General features: G+C 38.5%; 2 protein-coding genes and 1 pseudogene across 2 annotated transcripts; all 3 read left to right on the top strand.

The window, feature by feature from the left end:
* The first annotated feature begins 3,083 nt into the window (after positions 1-3,083).
* LOC137745965 (uncharacterized) lies at positions 3,084-6,592 on the top strand. Its single transcript, XM_068485998.2, has 2 exons — positions 3,084-5,878; positions 5,977-6,592. The coding sequence occupies exons 1-2, from the start codon at positions 3,208-3,210 to the stop codon at positions 6,417-6,419; spliced, it is 3,114 nt and encodes a 1,037-aa protein (XP_068342099.2). The 5' UTR covers positions 3,084-3,207; the 3' UTR covers positions 6,420-6,592.
* Positions 6,593-7,388: 796 nt separating this feature from the next.
* On the top strand, positions 7,389-11,631 carry LOC137744271 (uncharacterized). Its single transcript, XM_088680901.1, is given in 6 exon segments — positions 7,389-7,427; positions 7,599-8,252; positions 8,254-8,961; positions 8,964-9,408; positions 9,411-9,659; positions 10,996-11,631. Coding segments are annotated over 6 exon segments (2,532 nt in total). The 3' UTR covers positions 11,433-11,631.
* An 8,075-nt stretch (positions 11,632-19,706) lies between these two features.
* On the top strand, positions 19,707-23,176 carry LOC137744270 (uncharacterized; annotated as a pseudogene).
* Positions 23,177-23,898: the final 722 nt, after the last annotated feature.

Genomic DNA, 23,898 nt, shown 5'->3' with positions numbered 1-23,898 from the left:
AAAAAACTTCCTTTATTTATATAATAACATATGACTGTATTCCGGGCACATTAAAAGTATCAAAATCAAAATCAAGTAATAAAAAGTAAAAAGTAGAAATTTAGGAGAAATTTACAATTTCCTATTCCACTTCCATTTGTTTGTTTCTAAGTTGTATTTGCAGCTATCTCACCAGCCACATGGGTGGTTCTTGGAAATTGAGTTTCAGTAGTGTGCGTGTGGAAGTTGATGATCAAGCACACCATCCGGCACCGCGGGCTGCAGCGGCGCAAGTAGAACCGTAAGTATCGTGACCGGTGGTGGAGTCTTTGCCCTTGGGCACGCCATCTGCACAGGAGAACATGATGGCTGAGATAACAACAAAGGTGGCCAGAGCTGCCCACAACATCACAACAACTGCTGCACTTCCGCCGCTTAAACCACCCTTCAGCTCTTTCCACTCTCTCATATGAATTGATAAACTGCAACCTCCTACCTTCTCTCTTAGAAATGGCCGATAAGGCTTTTTCTATGAAGCTGACCAACAGATATCGAAAAGACGTCTTTTATTTCCTTCCAGTTGTTCTCATATATTCTGATTGGTGGCTGACGGGCTTGGGTTAGGCTCCGTTGGGGGTAAATTATGGAAAAACATATTTTATTGCGGGTAGGGTTAGAATATGAATAGTTTTGTTCTTATGATTTAATTTCAAGTTTTTTTGGTTAAATAAAAATTTAGGGTAGTGTTTGGTTAAAAAAAAGGTGATCCAAACTTCTTTCATTAAAACTTCCAAAATTAAAAACATTAAAAGTATTACAAGCTTTAATCAAGATTGTGGGCTCTGTTTTCCACTTAAGGTTGTGTTCATATAAAGTCTCTATATGTGAGTACATACACTATGTATCCAGTGAGCCCCTATACTTTAGAAACTCACTTTCTGATTAGAAATTTATTTTGTCCCTATATTTGTTTTATAAATATTTATTATGATGATTGGTTTTATTTAGGGATTCCACTGAAGATGTACATAATTGAAACTCTTCCTACCAGTGCCACCTTTAACATGTCACCCCCAGGACCAGCCAAATATAATAAATCTTGGTTTATAATTTTATAGTTGGTGAACAATTTAATACAAAAGCCAAAAAAAGGCATGGACCATAGTGCAGTTTTTACCATCTTAAATCTACCTCCAGAAATGATCTCAGTTCTTATTCTTATTATTTGGTCAAGCGGAGGACTTTGTATGTCTGTACTCTGGGAGAAGGATCCACGCCGGATCCTTTTCCTAGGGATCCTAGGGATCAAGTGATCTCACCTGTTTATCGTACATTATGTGATCAGTTTTCGTTAGGTACTAGTCATATTTAATATTAAATTTTAAATTTTGAAATATTTTCTGACCATACAATGTATAATGAACATGTGAGATCACGGGATCTCTAAGATCCCTAGGAAAAGGATCCTCGCCAGATCCTTTTCCTATACTCTAGTCCTTTTGTATTTGTACTATGTAAAAACTGATATACGACAAAATATGGATCCATTATGACAAAGAAAGATAAAAAAATAAATAAAGTATTTTAAATTCTGAAAAATAAGAATTAAAGTTCGGAAATATTGAATTCAATCTATATGGTGACAGAAAAGGCATTAAGAAATATTTTGGTGTCAGAATTAGGCATTTAATAGTCAATCGATATAAGGACATATTATACGCTCAATTCTAGCACCAGATAGTTCTTACTACCTTTTTTGTCACATATTGATTGAATCCAATATTTCCGAACCTTAATTCTTCTTTTTCAGAATTTGAAATATTTTATTTTCTTTATCTTTCTTCATCAGAATTGACCCATATCTTGTCCTATATCACACTCCTCCACTTGAATCGAGTTCGTCTTAAAATTGCCTCTAACATCAAGAATCACGAACCTAGATAAGCAGGTATAATCTCTAACATGAGGAGCCAAATCTTCTTCAAACTTGGATTGTACAACCATGTAGTCGACTCCCTAAGTAAGATTTAAATATGTACTTGACTCATCTTGTTGTCCGGGTTCACATGCTTGGTTTGATGATGCCATATATCCTACTACCATATCGACCTCGATAGTTTGAGTTTTATCAATACCTTATTCGTCATGGATGCTAACTTGATTGTCTTCTTCTAGTATGGCTTCCTCTTCAATCATGACACACTTTTAATTGGCGATTCTACTTCCTTGTCTTCAATTTCTTCCTCCATCTTTTCTTGGCATAGGGGATCATCAAATGATTTTTCCTCACCCACTTTGTCTTTGAAAGTAGCATTTTCCGTTCTTAGAAGATACAAATTATATTCAAACGAAAATCATACCTCTACAATAACTCTCTTCATCCTACGTCAAGATCGGATATGATCCTTTCCTACTTTCTTTCGTGCATTTTGCAAAAAGCAATGTTTTCCTTTGAATAAAAAACAACCTGTTAACACAGGGTCCTTTCCAAACCCGAAAAGAGTAGGAGCCCAAAGAAACAACGGTCCAAAGGAAGAAAGAAAGGATGGCCCGAAGGAAGGAAGCGAGATCAAGGCCTGGCTGGAAATATCTTGGCATACCCGTAAAAGAAGCTTGTGATGCAAATTGAGTCAATGGTCATCTCTCGTGGAGCTACCACCATCTCAACTGCACAAAATTCATTAAATTAGGCCTTTATCTTTCCCAACATGTCTTAATTGAGCCTTCGCGTGCAGACGCCCGTCCAGGACACCAAAAGTGACCAAACACAAAGGGAAGGGATCAAGATACACATAGGGGTGTTTTGTGGGTGGTCGGACTGCCACGTTGTTCGAACATCCACACCTAAGAAAGGAAGAGGATCCTCTCCTGAGCATAGGATGGGGATCCTCCTGGCCACAAAATTCGGACCGTTCAATTTTAATTCAACGGTTGCAATTATTATAACTTTTTAGGGAATCCTCTGTTTAGAACCGTTGTATTAAAATTGAACGGTTCGAATTTCGTGATCAGGGGAGAGGATCCTCTTCCTTTCTCCAGTGGATGGGCCTACTGATAGGTAATAAATGTAGGTCTCCAAAGGATCACATTAATTGCTTCCAAAGGAAAGTCAAACTCCTCAATGAACCCAGCAACGAAGAAGCAGACTCCTCTTTTAAACACTGAATTCAACAAACAAACCACAACAAAAAAAGAAAAACGAAATCTGTATTCAGTTTTTACAACAAAATGGAGATTTCGTATACTTACTGTGCAAATTTGTTGTTTAAGTTCCTTCCCGGATTGTTTCTCTTATGCATGATCACGTGCCCGGAATCCACATTCGGAAACAAATCTGATCGCCTCGCTCTGCTGGACTTCAAGAGAAGAATAACAGAAGATCCTCTCCATATCATGAACTCATGGAATGATTCGGTCGATTTGTGCAGTTGGGTTGGCGTTACGTGCAACCATGCGAACAAAAGAATCATGATCTTGAACTTGGAAGCTCAAAAATTGGTAGGCTCCCTACCACCTTCGATCGGGAATCTTACTTATCTTACTGGAATCAACTTGAAAGGCAACAACTTTCACGGCAAAATTCCTCAAGAAATCGGACGTCTACTAGGCCTGCAGTATCTCAACCTGTCTTCGAATTCTTTCCGCGGGAAAATTCCAGCTAATATTTCTCACTGCACGCAGCTGAGAATGCTTGATGTTGGTGTAAATAAGCTTATTGGGTCAATTCCGAACCAACTCAATTCGTTGTTGAATTTAACTCATTTTTTGGTTGGTAAAAACAATCTCACCGGAACAATTCCGGATTGGATAGGAAACTTTTCTTCCTTGTATGCAATCTCTCTTGGTGACAACAATTTTGAAGGAAGCATACCAAATGCATTCGGGCGGTTGACAAGCTTGGGAAGATTCGTAATTCCATCAAACAAACTTTCCGGTACGGTTCCTTCTTCAATCTATAATATCTCGTCGATATACTTATTTGCAGTTACTCAGAACCAGCTGCATGGAGAGCTTCCACAAAATGTGGGGACTACTCTTCCTAATCTTGAGTTATTTGCTGGCGGTGTCAACAAATTCACCGGAAGTATTCCTGTTTCTTTGTCAAATGCTTCTAAACTTCGATTTCTTGATTTTGCCGAAAATGGCCTCACGGGAAAATTCCCTGCTGAAAGTTTTGGGACTTTGAAAGGGTTGGTGAGACTAAACTTTGATGACAATAGGCTGGGAAGTGGGAAAACAGGTGACCTGAGTTCTCTCAGTTTTCTGGCCAATTGTACTAATCTTGAGGTGCTTAGTTTTAGTCGTAATCGTTTTGGAGGGGAATTGCCAGAGTCCATAGGCAACCTTTCGACGAAACTGAGAATTTTTACAATGGGGGGAAATTTATTACATGGAAGCATCCCTACCGGGGTTGTGAGGCTTGTGAACTTGACCAACCTAGGAATGGAACAAAATTATCTTGGTGGTAGTGTCCCTGATGTGATCGGTAAGCTTCAGAAGTTGCAGGGGCTGTATTTGAATCTTAACCAGTTCTCTGGGACAATCCCGTCGACATTAGGCAACTTGACTTCAGTCACAAGGCTCTTCATGGAGGGGAATAGGTTTGAGGGAAGCATACCTCCGAGTCTCGGGAACTGCCAAAACTTATTGATGCTTAACCTTTCTAGTAATCAGTTAAGTGGCACCATACCTAAGGAGGTTATCAGGCTTTCATCTCTTTCAATTTCTTTGTCCATGTCGAACAATTCTTTGACTGGTTCTCTACCATCTGAAGTGGGCGAGTTGGTACATCTCTCAGAGCTAGATGTATCAGGAAACAAGTTATCAGGTGAAATCCCCATAACCCTTGGCAGCTGTGCTAGTTTGGTGAGCCTGCATTTGGAAGGTAACCAATTTGAAGGAACAATTCCTCAATCTCTGTCCAATTTAAGAGGCTTGGAAGAAATAGATATTTCACGCAATAATTTATCTGGCCAGATTCCTGAATTTTTAGGTAAGCTTAGAGCTCTAAAGCAACTCAATATTTCACATAATGAATTTGAGGGTGAATTGCCCACAGAAGGGATATTTTCAAATGCGAGTGGTTTCTCGGTTCTTGGAAATAATAAGCTCTGCGGTGGCATCCGAGATTTACGTCTACATGTATGCACCAGCAAATCTCAAGGACTACTTTCCCCGAAAGTAATGATCCCTCTAACTTGTGCAGTTGCATTAATAATTACTCTGTCATGTTTCATTGCTGCTTGTGCATTGGTGAAAAGGTCAAGAGGTAGACCTTTAACTTCACGTTCTAATGAAGAATCAAAATTAGGTGTCTCTTATTTACAACTCGTTGAATCAACCAACGGGTTCTCTCCAGAAAATCTCATTGGTTCAGGAAGTTTTGGTTCTGTATATAGAGGAGTCCTCTCTGGTAATGGCATGATAGTTGCCATTAAGGTGTTAAACCTTCAACAAGAAGGAGCTTCCAAAAGTTTCATTGATGAATGCAAAGCTTTAGGAAGTGTAAGGCACCGCAATCTTCTCAAGATCATAACTGCATGCTCGAGCATTGACAGTCAAGGTAATGAGTTCAAAAGTCTAGTTTACGAGTTGATGGAAAATGGAAGCCTAGAACCTTGGCTGCATCCAAGGGACGATGAACAATCTCCAAACAAGAGATTGAGCCTTACCCAAAGACTAAATATTGCCATTGATGTCGCTTTTGCACTTGATTATCTACACCACAATTGCGAAACATGCATTGTGCATTGCGATTTAAAGCCAAGCAATGTTCTTCTTGACGAAGATATGGTGGCTCATGTTGGTGACTTTGGCCTAGCGAAGTTCCTCTTGGAAGCATCAAATGGTACAACCTTGTCAGTAGGGCTAAAAGGTTCCATAGGCTACATTTCTCCAGGTATGGATTTCTATAATCCTCATTTGTTCTATTCTTTTAGCACTAAAGAAATTTCAAATATGCTATAAATTCTAAGCATCAACTATTTTGAATGGCAGAGTATGGGATGGGAGGACAAGTCTCCATACAAGGAGATGTTTATAGTTATGGGATACTGTTGCTAGAAATGTTCACAGGAAAAAGGCCAACCGATGACATTTTCAAAGATGGTCTAAGCATTCACCAATTCACCGCCATGGCATTGCCGGACCATGTCAAGGACGTAGTTGAGCCCTCATTGCTCCTCGAAACAGATGACGAAGATGATGAAGAAGATGATGATGGCGATGGATACAAAATACATGAAAGACCACTGGCCAGATACAAGGATCCGGGCCCGGACAAAGCAAAAAGACTGGAGGACTGCTTGTATTCGGTGATACAAATAGGCATCTCATGCTCCGCAATATCACCAGGAGAGCGGATGCTTATGGATGTTGTTGTCAACAAAATGGGTGCAATTAGAGACTCATATCTCAACTTAAAAAGAAGAAGAAGATGATGAAGATGAAGATGACGACGATTGCAATGTGCAACACCAGGCTAAGTTTCTTTACCTATTCCAATCTAGACATAGCTTTTATCTGTGTGCAATAAATTATCTGTATACATGTATGTGACATCATGTAAGATTGAATCAATATTTTATCACTATATATATTTGTCTCTTCATAATCTCGGGGCTTGTAATTTGGTTGGTTTAAGAGCATTTCATGCTTGCACCTGAACTCAGAGTTCTATTACCTTTTTCCTTACTTTGGCTGTATAAAAAAACACCAATCACACAATTTGATACTACTTTTCTAAAACAAAACTTTTCAATTATGATTGAAGGAAGAGATATACGCCAACAAAACAAAGAGATATTATTAGATAGATAAGGGAATACTTACCAGGAATACTTACCAGGTCATGAGGTAGCAACAAAGTTGCACACCACCGCAAATAAGTGTTCCCAGTAAAATTACTGCAACTTGACTTTCTATAACAGTAAAAAGAATCAACTATTCAGTTAGAATTTGTGTTTGATTTTCTTGAAAAAGGAGGGAGAGAATTTTGATTGGTCTGGGATTAAATTTCGCAAAATGATCCCTAGGGAAAGACGAGGAGGAATCAGGAAAAGAGGTTCTTTAAGGCTTTTTATCTGGTTATGTAAATTTGGAATAAAGGAAAGAGAAAAAAATAGAGGGATTTGATTTGGAGGTTTTAGTGTAAAGGTCACAAAATATTTCTAATACTAAGATTGGGTCAATCAACATTTTATGTTTTCAAGTCAAAGTCATTCATTTTCGACAGGAAATTTTCATTACAATTTGTGATAAATTCTAATGAACTACTTAATCTCACAACTTTATAAGCCTAATGGAAAGTTAACTAACACCATATGATAATAAGTTGGTTTGAAACTTAGGTTTGTATCTGTGCTTAATGGTTTGCATTGGTTTGAAACTCAAGTTCATATCTATGCTTAATGGTTTCAAATTATGTTGAATTATCTGTGTTCGCCTGTGTATCTTTTTTTCTTTTTGAATTGGTTGGTTAAATGTACATTTTTTATTAATCTAATTGAAAATGCATTACGTAATAACTACCCACAGCAACGCAGGACCAATTTTCTAGTAATGTCTATTATGTGCACTAATAACCTTGCTTCTGCTCGCTACTGTCACACCTCTCCTAGCTATTGCCCCATGACAACAATTTTGAAGGAAGCATACCAAATGCATTCGGGCTGTTGACAAGCTTGGGAAGATTCGTAATTCCATCAAACAAACCTTCCGGTACGGTTCCTTCTTCAATCTATAATATATCGTCGTTATACCACATAACATTTACTCAGAACCAGCTGCAGGGAGAGCTCCCACAAAATGTGGGGACTACTCTTTCTAATCTTGAGAAATTTTCTGGTGGTGTCAACAAATTCACCAGAAGTATTCCTGTTTCATTGTCAAATGCTTCTAAACTTCGAATTCTTGATTTTGCCGAAAATGGCCTCACGGGGAAACTCCCTGGTGAAAGTTTTGGAAGTTTGAGAAGCTTGTTTAAACTAAACTTTGATGACAATAGGCTGGGAACTAGGAAAACAGGTGACCGGAATTCTCTCAGCTTCCTGGCTAATTGTACTAATCTTGAGGTTTTAGGTTTTAGTCGTAATCGTTTTGGAGGGGAATTGCCAGAGTCTATAGCCAACCTTTCGACAAAACTAAGAATTTTTGCAATGGGGGGAAATTTAATACGTGGAAGCATCCGTATCGGCATTGCAAATCTTGTAAACTTGATCAATCTAGGAATGGAACAAAACTATCTTGGTGGTAGTGTCCCTGATGTGATCGGTTAAGCTTCAGAAGTTGCAGGGGCTGTATTTAGAACTTAACCAATTTTCTCGGACAATCCCATCAACGCTACGCAACTTGACTTCAGTCACAAGGCTCTTCATGGAGGGGAATAGGTTTGAGGGAAGCATACCTCCGAGTCTCGGGAACTGCCAGAACTTATTGCTGCTTAACCTTTCTAGTAATCAGCTAAGTGGCACCATACCTAAAGAGGTTATCGGGCTTTCGTCGCTTTCAATTTATCTGTCCATGTCGATTTCTCTACCATCTGAAGTGGGCGAGTCGGTATATCTCTCAGAGCTAGATGTATCAGGAAACAAGTTATCAGGTGAAATCCCCATAACCCTTGGCAGTTGTTCTTATTTGGTGAGCCTACATTTGGAAGGTAACCAATTTGAAGGAACGATTCCTCAGTCTTTGGCCAACTTAAGAGGCTTGGAAGAAATAGATATTTCACGCAATAATTTATCTGGCCAAATTCCTAAATTTTTAGGTAAGCTTAGAGCTCTAAAGCAACTCAATGTTTCACATAATGAATTTGAGGGTGAATTGCCCAAAGAAGGGATGTTTTCAAATGCAAGTGATGTCTCAATTCTTAGTAATGAAAGGCTTTGTGGTGGCATCTCACAATTCCGTCTACCTTCATGCCCCAACATATCTCATGGACTATTTTCCCGAAATGTAGTCTTCCCTATAGCTTGTGCACTTGCATTATAATTGCTTTATCATGCTCTATTGCTACTTATTCGAAGGTGAAAAGGTCACGAGGTTGACTAGCCACTTCACGTTCTTATAAGGATTGGAAATTAGCTGTCTCTTACTCTGAACTTCTTGCATCAACTAATGGGTTCCCTGTGGACAATTTGATTGGTTCGGGAAGTTTTGGTTCTGTTTACAAAGGAGTAATCTCGGGTGATGGAATGATAGTTGCTGTTAAGGTATTAAACCTTCAACAACCAGGAGCTTTCAAGAGTTTTATTGATGAATGCCAAGCTTTAAGAAGTATAAGGCACTGTAATATTCTGAAGATCGTAACTGCATGCTCGAGCATTGATAATCTAGGAAGTGACATCAAAAGTCTAGTTTTCGAGTTCATGGAAAAGGGAAGTTGAGACTGATGGTTGTATCCAGGAGACGAGGAGCAATCTCAGATTAAGAGATTAGCCTTATACAAAGACTGAATATTTCCATTGATGTTGCTTCCGTGTTAGATTATCTCCACCACCATTGTGAAACGTCCATTGTTCATTGTGATCTTAAGCCCAACAATGCTCTTCTTGATCAAGATATGGTAGCTCATGTTGGTGACTTTGGACTAACAAGGTTCCTCTTGGAATCATCGAATGATCCCTCCCAAAGTCAAGCAATGTTAGCGAAGCTGAAAGGTTCCGTAGGCTACATTCCCCCAGGTATGATTCATTATCACTCTCGTTTTTTTCTTCTTACTGACTTATTAACAAGCCAAATTTTTTATTGAAAAAAAAATTAAAATTAGATTTCTTCTTCTTAAAAGAAAGTATCAGAACACTCTTGAATAAGATTGAAATTATATTCGTTCTATTGTGATATCTTAACACATGTATTTAACAGGGCCGGTCTTGAGATTTTTGAGGCCCGGGGCAATACCAAAATAAGTGCCCTAGTATAACTTCATGTCAGAAAAAAAAAAATCAATTGTTTTAGTGTTCATATTTGTGCATGCTGATGTAACTTTTCTTTGATAAAACGATAGCAGGATGTGAGGATTTATGCTAAGCAACAAGATGGGTTGGCCATAATTTGGTATCTAACTTGTCATTTAAAAGACTCAAACCTAAGATCTCTCACTTATAAGTGAAGAAAAAATAGATTTCACATCTAAGACATAATTAATATTAGTTTGTATTTAGATAAGAGTACACAAATATTTCACAAGCAAAAATCAACTAAGGTATGAAAGGTATTTTTGTATATAACTTATAGTTCTCGGATAATTTTCTAATTTATTATCCCTTGGGGCTTCATAAGAATTGTCATATTTTTATCTCTCTAATTTTTATATATAATGTTATAAACAATGAATGAACCAAAAAAAAAATTATTGAAAAACCAAATACCACATATATGTTATTAAAAATATAACTCATTTTTCTTGGATAAGAAAGAAAAGTAACCCTAAACCCTAACATTATATTGAAACAAAACATCATTGCTAAAGCAAAAGGAAAATTAACGAAAAGAACTTGAAAACTTTGAGTTTTAACGAAATGGTAAAGTAAATAGTACTAAGATTGACTTTTTAGTGTAAAAATGTGGTTTTTCGTTAAAGTGAACAGTATTGGAAGCTTTTAGTTAAAGTTCTCCAAAAAAAAATGGTCCTCATTTTGAAATTGGGTGACTACTATTATTATTATTATTTGCCAAAGGGTGGAAATTAATTGAAAATGAATTTGTAAAACCCACTTTCGTCAGAGGCACATATAGAAATATAGCTACTTATTTAAACCAAAGATGAAATAAATGCATAAAAAACAAATTAAGCATATTTGAGTTTCGAACCCGTGTTCCTTTCCATTGCAAGAAAGTAACGAAACACCGCTGCAAATGACATCTTATGACAAATATCCAGTTTATATTTTTATACGCTTACTGAACATAACATTATAACAATAGAAATTAAATTTTTTGGTGCCCTCGATTTTTTGAGTCCCTGTGCGGTCGCCCTTGCTGCCCTAGGCTAGGGCCGGGCCTGGTATTTAACTGCAGAGTACGGCATGAGAGGCCAAGTTTCCATACCCAGAGATATTTATAGCTACGGAATACTGTTACTAGAAATGTTCACAGGAAAAAGGCCTACCGATGACATGTTCAGAGATGGTATAAGCATTCACCAATTCACTGCTATGGCGTTGCCTGACCATGCCATTGACATAGTTGACCCTTCATTGCTCCTTGAAAGAGATGACGTGGAGGCTGATGATAGCAGATACAGAGATGACATAAAAGAAAGACCGATTACAAGACATCAGGATCGCAACCTAGTCCAAGCAAGAAAATTGGAGGAGTGCTTGGTTTCGGTGGTGCAGATAGGACTTTCATGCTCTGCGATTTCACGAGGAGAGAGGATGCATATGGATGTCGTTGTGAACAAAATGAAGACTATCAGAGACTCGTACCTCGGTTTGAGAAGAAGAAGAAGCTAGCAATGTATCAGATAGGCGAAGTTCGTTTCCTAATCTCAACATATAGGCCTCATCTATATATAGATTATTAAAAGCATAGTTTTGTATCATGTATGAAAAATAAAGAAAGACATGAATTCTGTATTTTACATAGCAGAACAAGCAATAATTATATATTCTTTTTACGCAATATATTTTTCCTTTCACTTGAAAAATAAAAGACATTCTGTTTCAATTTTGAAGGCATTGCTTCTTCTCTTCTATTGTGTCACTGCAAAAAAGAAAACCAGATATTCTTTATGTACATATTCAGTTACGTTCCTATCTCCGAAAGAATTGAGAAGTTTATTAATTTGTTTAGGGAAGAGTTTAAATACCTGCTGCATTGGCCTTAATTCAATGCAGATCCAATAAGCCTGTCTTTGACTTGCTGCAATTCCTTCACAACATGACTGATATCCATTCTCACCCGCGGGTTTCCACTGAACAAGCTGTTGGAAAATCAAATCAAAACAGGTTGTTAATGGTTAAAGCAAGCTGTTAGTTTCTTTCGAGGTTGTTTCCAGCAACTACAAAGATCATTGCTCCCTCCATCTGTTAGCCGAAAGCTGATTACAAGACAGCAGTGTGCTGCCATGTGATGTATTAGCCGAAAGAGTGTTGATTGCAAGCTGGAAAGATAGCTGCATATGTGTGCTAGACTGTCCAAAGTTCCTGCATGTGTTTTAAAGGGTGTAAAGATGTTAAACACCCCATTCATTGCATGTGTTGTTGCATTGTTTATTAATTTCTGTTTTGTATAAATAGGCCATCTTGCTAAGCTTTAGAGCATCCCATCCGAATCCCATTTCCCATTCATTTAATTTCAGCTTGTAAGCTATTGAGTTTGTAAACTCTCTTTTCATATATCTAAGTGCAAGTGTTTTACCAAAGCTTGTTGCTTCCCTCCTTTCTCTATTTCTCTATTTCTCTATTTCTCTATTTCTTTCCTTGTCCAATTTTATTGAGAGTGAAAGTGAGAGGTGTGATAGAGTTTGTAAACTTATCACCCACATATTTTGGTATTGAGTTAGTAAACTTTAGAATACCAACAATTGGTATCAGAGCCAGAATACCATTCTGGCAGGTGCAGCAGTTATGGCGTCCAACTTAGTGCAACTCCAAGTTCCCACATTGAAGAAAGAAAATTATGAAAGATGGTGCATCCAATTCAAAGCATTGTTTGGATCACAGGAGCTATGGGAAGTTGTCAGTAGTGGGTATGTTGTACCCACTGCCGAGCAAGAAGCCGTATATACTGCGGATCAAAGGAACACTCTCAAGGACTTACGAAAGAAGGACCAAAAGGCGCTGTATCTTCTATACCAGGGTTTGGAAGATTCAACGTTCGAGAAGGTTGCAGAAGCAACAACGAGCAAGCAAGTATGGGATACACTCAGTACAATCTACAAAGGAGTAGATCGAGTCAAGAAAGTGAGGTTACAGTCACTTCGAGCAGATTTTGAAACTGCTCACATGAATGAAAGAGAGAGCATCTCCGACTATCACACAAGGCTCATTGCGATAGTAAATCAGATGAGGAGAAATGGCGAGAAACTCGATGAAGTACGAGTTGTGGAGAAAATCCTTCGGTCACTCACATCTAACTTTGAGCATGTGGTGACTGCCATTGAGGAATCGAAGGATTTGGAGACAATGAGCACAGAGGAATTGCTAGGATCCCTCCTAGTTCACGAGCAACGCATTCAGAAGAATGCAAACCCCACAACGCTAGAGCAAGCTTTGGAGTCAAAGTTGAATATTGACAAACCAAATGGAGGTCGTGGGCAGTGGAACTCACGTCGTGGGAGTTCATCTAACCATAGCCGAGGACGAGCTCGAGGAAGAGGTCGAGGCTATGCACAAAATCGAGGTCAGTCTCAAGAGTGGAGATCTACTCGAGGAAAGGCGCATATCCAGTGTCACAGTTGCAAGCAGTATGGACATTATGCAAATGAATGTTCATATAAAAATGGTGAGCATGTCAACATGGCAGAATCAAGTGGAAATGTTGGTGAAGAACTTACAGTCTTACTAGCACACCATGATTCCAGTAGCCAACAAGATGTTTGGTATTTGGACTCTGGTGCAAGCAATCACATGTGTGGAAAGAAGGAGTTTTTTGCCGAACTAAAAGATGGGGCCTATGGATCTGTAAGTCTTGGTGACTCCTCAAAGTTGCCAGTTGAAGGCAAAGGGAAGATCAAGATCATCCAGAAGGGTGGTAAAGAAGAATACATCTCCGATACCTACTACATACCAGGTATGAAGAGCAACATTCTAAGCATTGGTCAACTGCTCCAGAAAGGGTACATTATACATATGGAGAATATGTTTCTCACTCTCAGGAATGCAAGGAAAAGACTTATTGCACGTGTTCAAATGTCAAAGAACCGAATGTTCCCGTTGAAGTTGAACACAAAGATTGGGAGTTGCAACATCGGTGTGATGGAAGATGAGTCATGGAAATGGCATCTTCGATTTGGCCATCTTCATTTCAATGGCCTAAAGTTGTTGTCAAGTGGAGGAATGGTTCGTGGTTTACCCCAGATTGAAGCCACACGCCAAGTATGTGAAGGTTGTGTGCTTGGCAAGCAAGCACGACTATCGTTCCCTGTTGGTGATACATGGAGAGCAAAGGCACCACTGCAGTTGGTGCACACAGATATATGTGGTCCATTGGATCCCATGTCTTATGGAGGTAATAGGTATTTTATTACCTTCATTGATGATTTCAGTAGAAAGACTTGGGTCTATTTTCTCAAGGAGAAGTCAGCTGCCCTAAAAATTTTCAAGGAGTTCAAGGCACTCACAGAGGCTGAAAGCAACCACAAGCTTGTGGCTGTGAGATCAGATAGAGGTGGAGAGTACACCTTCAATGCTTTCCAAGCATACTGCAAGGAGCAAGGAATTAGGCATCAACTTACTGCTGCCTATACCCCACAGCAAAATGGGATAGCCGAAAGAAAGAATCGAACCATCCTTGACATGACAAGGTCCATGCTTAAGGAGAAGAATTTGCCAAAAAAGTTATGGGCAGAAGCTGCAGCTTGTTCGATTTATTTGTTGAATCGATGTCCAACAAAGAGTGTCAAGAGGATGACACCACAAGAGGCTTGGAGTGGATACAAGCCGAATGTTACACACCTAAGAATTTTTGGGTGTGTTGCATATACTCAAGTTCCAGAAGCCAAAAGGAGGAAACTTGATGATAGAGGTGAGAAGTGTGTGTTTGTGGGCTATAGTGAAGAGTCCAAGGCATACAAGCTCTACAACCCACTAACTGGCAAACTAGTGGTTAGTAGAGATGTCATCTTCAGTGAGGAAGAGACATGGAAGTGGAACAACAAAGAAGTCAGTAAAGAGAAGATCGTCTCCACTGATTTTGAAGAACCAGAAGTTGTACCACCTATTGAGCAACAGCCTGCTCAAACAATCACAACAACTCCAGTGCACAGAATTGCAAGGAGTGGTCCTACATCTAGTGAGGAAAGTAGCTCCTCAACTCCAGTGAGGTTAAGGAGTCTCACAAAGATTTATGGACAAGAAGAAGAAGAAACCAATTTTTTCTGCTTCTATGCAGACCATGAGCCTCTCTCATTCAATGAAGCTGTGGAAGAAAATTGTTGAAAAAAAGCCATGGAAGAAGAGATCCATGCCATCGAGAAGAATGACACTTGGGAGCTGACAAAGCTCCCACCAAATCAGAAGGTTATTGGTGTCAAGTGGGTTTACAAGATCAAACGCATTGCAGATGGAAGTGTGGATCGATACAAATCAAGGCTTGTAGCAAAGGGCTACAAACAGAAGTATGGAGTGGACTATGATGAAGTCTATGCTCCAGTTGCAAGACTTGACACGGTAAGATTACTAATCTCTCTTGCCGCTCAACATAAATGGAAAATTTATCAATTAGATGTCAAGTCAGCCTTCCTTAATGGAGTTCTTGAGGAAGAAGTGTACGTGGAACAACCAGAAGGCTTCCAAGTACAAGGAAAAGAAGATAAGGTGTATCGTTTGAAGAAAGCTTTGTATGGCCTCAAGCAAGCACCACGAGCTTGGAACTCAAGGATTGACAACTACCTTCACCAAAATGGATTTCAGAAATGTCCATACGAGCATTCAGTTTACATGAAGAACGGTGAAAAAGGGGAGTTCTTAATTATTTGTCTCTATGTAGATGACTTGTTGTTTACAGGAAACAATGAAGCAATGTTCTATGAGTTCAAGCAATCCATGTTCAGTGAATTCGAGATGACTGACAATGGATTAATGTCATACTTTCTTGGCATAGAGGTGAAGCAAGAAAGTGACGGTATCTACATCTCTCAACAAAAGTACATGAGAGATATATTGGAGAAATTCAATATGGACAAGTGCAATATTGTCAACACTCCAGTTGCAACTGGATTAAAGCTGTCCAAGGAAGGAGAAGGTGAGTTTGTAAACTCAACCGTGTACAAAAGCTTGGTTGGAAGCCTAAGGTACCTTACAATCACAAGACCTGATATAGTTTATGGTGTTGGACTCGTGAGTCGATACATGGAAACATCAAGGGAGTCTCATTGGCTGGCCGCCAAGAGAATTTTGAGGTACATAAGAGGTACTCTAAACTATGGTATGTTTTATAATTTTGGTGAAGATGCAAAATTATTTGGTTATTCAGATAGTGATTGGGGAGGTGACCAAGATGAAAGGAAAAGCACAACTGGCTATGTGTTTTTTCTAGGATCAACAGCTTTCTCATGGACTTCAAAGAAGCAATCAATTGTTGCTTTGTCATCGTGTGAAGCCGAGTACGTTGCTGTAGCCTCAACCGTGTGTGAGGCAATTTGGTTAAGAAATCTGTTGAAGTCAGTGTGTCATCCACAAGTGGAATCGACTGTGATTCATGTGGATAACATCTCAGCTATCAAGCTTGCTAGGAATCCAGTCCAACATGGAAGGAGCAAGCACATCGATACCAGGTTCCATTTTCTGAGGGACCATGTGAAGCAAAAGACAATCGAACTTGTCTATTGTCACACCAAGGAACAAGTGGCTAACATATTCACAAAGCCACTGCCAGTTGAGCCATTCAAGTTGCTACGTGAAATGCTAGGCATAAAGGCGTTTTAATTTGAGGAGGTGTGTTGGAAAATCAAATCAAAACAGGTTGTTAATGGTTAAAGCAAGCTGTTAGTTTCTTTCCAGGTTGTTTCCAGCAACTACAAAGATCATTGCTCCCTCCATCTGTTAGCCGAAAGCTGATTACAAGACATCAGTGTGCTGCCATGTGATGTATTAGCCGAAATAGTGTTGATTGCAAGCTGGAAAGATAGCTGCATATGTGTGCTAGACTGTCCAAAGTTCCTGCATGTGTTTTAAAGGGTGTAAAGATGTTAAACACCCCATTCATTGCATGTGTTGTTGCATTGTTTATTAATTTCTGTTTTGTATAAATAGGCCATCTTGCTAAGCTTTAGAGCATCCCATCCGAATCCCATTTCCCATTCATTTAATTTCAGCTTGTAAGCTATTGAGTTTGTAAACTCTCTTTTCATATATCTAAGTGCAAGTGTTTTACCAAAGCTTGTTGCTTCCCTCCTTTCTCTATTTCTCTATTTCTCTATTTCTCTATTTCTTTCCTTGTCCAATTTTATTGAGAGTGAAAGTGAGAGGTGTGATAGAGTTTGTAAACTTATCACCCACATATTTTGGTATTGAGTTAGTAAACTTTAGAATACCAACACAAGCAACTCCGATTCTGAGTATTTCTTTCAGGCAGTCCTGATTCGACACATCTTTTAGCTGCCCCACGATACAATTCTTGTTGCAAGTTGATTCCTCATCCTCTCCTTCCCTCCTTCAACAAACAACGGGCCTGAAACTTCGGATATTTATTCAGGCAATGCTTTGCTAACAAAGTTATGGAGTTGTAGTCCGTCTTTAAAAATGTTCTCGGTGGGCCTTTTTCCTGTGAACATGCAAAGCCAGGAATTGTCGAGGTGAGGCAAAATTTAATAGTGTAAAGATGAGCCAAGAACAAACCCAGGTTCCAAATCCACTCTCACACAGATGAGCCAAGAACAGTGCTTAGATTCTTGCTCACGGACAAATGCAGAAAAGAGATCAAAAACGGCTATTACATAGAGATCAATACTAGCAAACATTTCAGCAAGCTAGTACTGGGCTTTATCGAGATTTCATATCACATGGGCTTTTTGTATAGTAGGCCCATAATGCTCTTCTAGCAGTCTAAAGAAAATGTGTGAACTGCCCATTTAGTCCATGAATTATCACTTAGTGAAAATTAGGTCCTTAAACTATTTTTTCAGAAAATCCAGTCCTTAAATTATAAATATCTATCAATTTCATCCCTAATATTATTTTCGAAGCTACTATATTCAGTTTTCCATCAATTTTTAAGTCACGTTACTTGCGTGCGATACACATTGGAGGGTAGATTGGTAATTTTAAATAAAAAATTAGTGTATGGAGTTAAGACGACAGGTTTGCAACCTATATGAAATGTTAAGGGTTTATAGGCGAGAAAATTACAGTATCACACTATAAAGTTTGTCAAGTGACTTAAGTTGACAAAAAAATGGATAAAATAACTTTGAATATAATAGTAGGGATGAAATTAGCAATTTTTAATGAATTTAGGAACTTATCTTACCAAAAAAAAATTCATGGACCTAAGTTCAAGGACTAAATCGGCACTTCACCCAAAGAAAATTATAGGCACTTCCTCACAAGGCTTTCTCTAGTGTGTACATCAAAAATGCACATTTAAATTACACATTTTAACAAGAGTTATTAAATTATTCGGTTTAACGAACTCTAACGACCCTTGTTCATATGAGTAATTTAAAAGTACATTTTTAACGTGCAAGGGAGAAAATTCAACTTTCTGGCTCCATTGAGTCATTGGCTGGGGGAAGAAAGTTGCCTCAACCAGAAGCAAAGACTCCAATAGCAGGATGTAAAATATTCATCTTTGCTGCAAGATGTAAATAAAAATGCAAATTTACGTCTTTTTACATCTTTTAAAAGTGGGCACAACCTCAAAATCAATTGTAACTTTTCCATTCAAATTTGCTTCCTTCAATATTGAATTTCAGATATTTGAGACATTTGGATAAAGATGCTGGTAGAGTATTAACCCATACTGTTTTTTTAAAGATTTGGAAATCTAGTCACTCGAAGCCCATCGAGCGCAAACCTTAGAACTCCTAAAAAATCGGCAAATTCTTTATTATCATGCTTATTTCTTCCTCGCACACACTCTCATTTTCTTCTTAAATAACTTTCTCTGTAACTTCACATTCATTTCATGTTTTGATAGTATTGACTAATGAACACGATTATGACAGAAATTTGTCTACCAAAACTACTTATGCTATGGGTAATCATATTTAGTATAAAAAAATGTTTAACCATATTTGCAGTTTCCACCAACCCTAACTTCTTATGTTAAACACATGACGCACATTTTACTAGGTTTACCAGTTAAGATTATCTAGGGATGGACGTGGTCTTGTTTGGTTCTGCAACCTAAACTGATAACAAAACCAACTATCTCAACGATCATAACCAACCAAATAAGATCGTTTTAGTTCAGTTCGCTTGATGTGGAAATTTATTTGCGTTGGTCGATAATTAAGTACCAAATTATAAAGTAATAAAGAACAAAAGATTTTTCCAAAACAAAGAGAACAATTCAATTTGTGATATTTTCAATGTGCCCGTAATACGGGCACATACGCTATATGTCATTATATAAGTGGAGGAATACTTGAAATTAATCTTCTTTTTAATTGTATAATAACATATAACGTACCGCCTTGTGTTCTGGGCACTGAAAAATCTCTTGTTCAATTCAGTATGACTGGTACGTGGGACTATGAGATTTTTCCGCCTTAGTCCCCATTACTGACATTCAAATTTGTTAAGGTTGAGATTGTCATATTGAAATTGAAAGCAGTTGTGATCACAGACTATGACTGGAGCTGACTATAGTTTTTGGTCCTACCCTAATAGCTAGTTTTCCATGAACGACCCAACCAAATCTATGGACTTACAAGTTGGTCTTCAATATCTTATGCTTATTATATTGGTCTTCAATATCTTATGCTTATTATTCTTTGTCCTCGCTGTTACTGTCTCAATTTTTTTGGCCATACAATCAAGTCTATGTGGTAAGATAACCTCTTTGTTATACATTTGTGTAAATTCGGGTTTCGTAATTTGCTTCGTATTCCGAGCAAAATAATGGAGCGTTCACGTACTCATGGAAGGCAAATTTTGTTCAAATTCGTTTACGGGTTCATTCTTTTAAGCATGAGCACACATGCTGAATCTGCAATGCATCCCCGCACCACTTTGGCGAATGAAACTGATCGTATGTCGCTGCTGGATTTGAAGAAAAGAGTACCTAAAGATCCTCTCCATGTCATGAGCTCCTGGAATGATTCCGCCCATTTCTGCAGTTGGGTAGGCGTTACATGCAACCGTTCCGCCAAAAGAGTATTGATTCTGAACCTGCAAGCTCAAAACTTGGAGGGCTCCTTGCCACCCTCTATTGGGAATCTTACTCATCTTACAGGAATCAACCTGAGAAACAACCGCTTTCATGGTGAAATTCCTCAAGACGTGGGTCGTTTACCACGCCTGCGGCATCTCAACCTGTCTCACAATTTCTTTGGCGGGAATGTTCCGAATAATATCTCTCATTGTGCACAACTAAGAGTCCTCGGTGTTGACTTCAATAAGCTTATTGGGTCGATTCCTGACCAACTCAGTTCATTTTTGAGTTTAACTCATCTATGGATTAGTGATAACAATCTCACTGGTACTATCCCGAGTTGGATAGGGAGCTTTTCTTCTCTGTATGCTCTTTCTTTTGGCCACAACAAATTTCATGGAAGCATACCCAATGAGCTCGGGCGTCTATTACGCTTAGGAAGATTCATGCTTCCGGGTAATAAACTGTCTGGTACAATTCCTTCTTCAATCTATAATATTTCATCCATATACTATTTCACTGTTACATTCAACCAGCTGCATGGAGAGATACCACCAACTGTGGGCATTACTCTTCCTAATCTCGAGGCTTTTTCATGCGGTGGTAACAAGTTAACAGGAAGTATTCCTGCATCATTTTCAAATGCTTCTGGACTCCAGTTGCTTGAGTTTTCTCAAAACAGTCTCAATGGGACACTCCCTACGGAAAGTCTTGGAAAATTGCAAAGCTTAGTTGTGCTAAGCTTTGAATACAGTCAACTAGGAAGTGGGAAACCTGGTGACCTGAATTTTCTCAGCTTCTTGGCTAATTGTACTAGTCTTCAGGAGTTCGGTCTTTATAATAATCATTTTGGAGGACTATTGCCAACATCCATAGCCAACATTTCGACCAAACTCGAAGTTCCTACTCTTGGGAGGAATTTGATCCATGGAAGTATCCCTATCGGTATCGGAAGTCTGGTAAACTTGAACCTTCTGGTAATGGAAGGTAACTATTTTGATGGTAGTGTCCCCGCTCAGATTGGGAAGCTTCAGAAGTTAGAGGTATTGATTTTAAATACAAACAAATTTTCTGGTCTGATTCCCTCCTCCCTAAGCAACTTGAGTTTATTGACACAACTCTACGTGGAGGAGAATATGTTTGAAGGAAGTATACCTCCAAGTCTTGGAAACTGCCGAAAGCTGCTGATACTTGATCTTTCTAGTAATAATCTAGCTGGCATCATACCTACAGAGCTTGTAAGAATTTCATCCCTTTCAATTTCTTTGATCATGGCTAACAATTATTTTACTGGTCCGCTACTGCCTGAAGTGGGAGATTTGGAAAATCTAGCGGAGCTCGATGTATCAGGAAACAAATTATCAGGTAAAATCCCCAAAACTATTGGCAGTTGTATAATGTTGAGGCGCCTTCATATGGAAGGTAATGAATTTAAAGGATCACTTCCTCAATCTCTTAAAGATTTAAGAAGCCTGGAAGACATAGATATTTCCCGCAACAACTTATCTGGGCAGATTCCTCAATTTTTTGGCAAGTTTAGATTTCTAATGAATCTCAATCTTTCTCATAATGATTTTGAGGGTGAATTGCCCAAAGAAGGGATCTTTTCAAATGCAAGTGGTGTCTCAGTTCTTTGTAATGAAAGGCTTTGTGGTGGAATCTCACAATTATGTCTACCTCCATGCCCCAACATAAAGCCCCATTCATCTCGTAGACTATTTTCCAGAAACGTAGTCGTCCTATAGCTTGTGCACTTGCATTTATAATTGCTCTATCATGCTCTATTGCCACTTATTCGAAGGTGAAAAGCTCACGAGTTGGACTGGCCACTTCACGTTCTAATAAGGATTGGAAATCAGGTGTCTCTTACTCTGAACTCCTTGCATCAACTAATGGGTTCTCTGTGGACAATTTGATTGGGTCGGGAAGTTTTGGTTCTGTTTACAAAGGAGTGATCCCAAGTGATGGAACAATAATTGCTGTGAAGGTATTAAACCTTCAAAAAGAAGGAGCTTTTAAGAGTTTTATTGATGAATGCAAAGCTTTAAGAAGTGTAAGGCACCGTAATCTTCTAAAGATTGTAACTGCATGCTCGAGTATTTATAATCTAGGAAATGACTTCAAAAGTCTAGTTTTCGAGTTCATGGAAAATGGAAGTTTAGACTCATGGTTGTATCCAAGAGACGAGGAGCAATCTCAGATTAAGAGATTAAGCCTTATCCAAAGATTGAATATTGCCATTGATGTTGCTTCCGCGTTGGATTATCTGCACAACCATTGTGAAACATCCATTGTTCATTGTGATCTAAAGCTAAGCAATGTTCTTAATGAAGATATGGTAGCCCATGTTGGTGACTTTGGATTAGCAAGGTTCCTTTTGGAATCACCAAATGATTCCACCCAAAGTCAAGCAATGTTAGTGGGGCTGAAAGGTTCCGTAGGCTACATTCCTCCAAGTATGGGTCCTTGTTAACAAGCCAAATTTTTATTGAAAAAAAATTAAAATTAGATTTCTTCTCTTGAAAAGAAAGTATCAGAACATTCTTGAATAAGATTGAAATTACATTCGTTATATTGTGATATCTTAACACATGGATTTAACTGCAGAGTACGGCATAGGAGGCCAAGTTTCCATATTTGGAGATATTTATAGCTACAGAGTACTGTTACTAGAAATGTTCACAGGAAAAAGACCTACAGGTGACATGTTCGGAGATGGTATAAGCATTCACCAATTTACTGCTATGGCATTGCCTGACCATGTCATTGACATAGTTGACCCTTCATTTCTCCTTGAAGGAGATGATATGGAGGCTGATGATAGCAGATACAGAAATGACATACAAGAAAGACCGATTGCAAGACATCAGGATCACGACCTAGTCCAAGGAAGAAAATTGGAGGAGTGCTTGGTTTCGGTGATGCAGATAGGACTTTCATGCTCTGCGATTTCACGAGGAGAGCGGATGCATATGGATGTCGTTGTGAACAAAATGAAGACTATCAGGGACTCGTACCTCGGTTTGAGAAGAAGAAGAAGAAGCTAGCAATGCATCAGATAGCCAAAGTTCGTTTCATAATCTCAACATGCAGGCCTCATCTATATATAGATTATTAATAAAAGCCTATATTTTGTATCATGTATCAAAAATAAAGAGAGACATACGAATTCTGTATTTTATATAGCAGAACAAGCAATAGTTATATATTATGTTTATGCAAGTTGATTCCTCACGACACTTTTCTCTTTGCAAGTTGATTCCTCATCCTCTCCTTCCCCTCCTTCAACAAACGATGGGTCCAAAACTTCGGATATTTGTTCAAGCAATGCTTTGCTAACAAAGTTATGGAGTTGTAGTCTGTCTTTAAACATGTCGTCAGTGTGCCTTTTTTCTGTGAATTTCTCTAACAAAAGTATTCCGAAGCTATATACATCGATGTGCGTTGTAACCTTGCTTCCCATCCCATTGTTGGAATTCGATTGAATTCTTTGAAAGTCGCTCATTTCGCTGCTAATGAGTTTTTTTACGAGAATGAAATATACATATGAATAGCTGGTGCTTGTTGTTGCTGCTTTGATGCGGCGTTGCTGGCTTTACTGTTTTTTTTTCTTATGACGACAGCTCTTTGTTCTTTACTATTTGTTTTCTTTTTTTTTTCTCGTCAATATATTTTATTTATGATAAAACAAAAATAGAGAACAATTATGAAGTTACTAGTTCAACATTCAACCAATTTAGACATAGCAACGTAACATTTGCCACCTTTGTGGTGCTTACAATTTGACACTGAAACGAATGAAGGGTTGAGATTGTCCGATCGGAAAAAGCAGCCATCACGGAGTGTATGAGGATCAAAGGCCACGACATATTCTTGCAGGTCAATCTCTTTACAAACGGTTACAAAACAGTTGGTTGGGGTTGCAAAGCCAGATTCAAT

Source organism: Pyrus communis, chromosome 12 (assembly GCF_041283825.1).
Source record: "Pyrus communis isolate YQ-2024b chromosome 12, ASM4128382v1, whole genome shotgun sequence".
NCBI lineage: Eukaryota > Viridiplantae > Streptophyta > Magnoliopsida > Rosales > Rosaceae > Pyrus > Pyrus communis.
This window is presented reverse-complemented; position numbering and strand designations above follow the sequence as displayed.

Excerpts from the sequence above, each read along its gene's own strand:
- LOC137745965 (XM_068485998.2), top strand. The coding sequence starts at position 3,208 with ATGGAGATTTCGTATACTTACTGTGCAAATTTGTTGTTTAAGTTCCTT. Across the intron at positions 5,879-5,976 it reads CATAGGCTACATTTCTCCAG|AGTATGGGATGGGAGGACAA; the intron begins GTATGGATTTCT and ends TTTGAATGGCAG.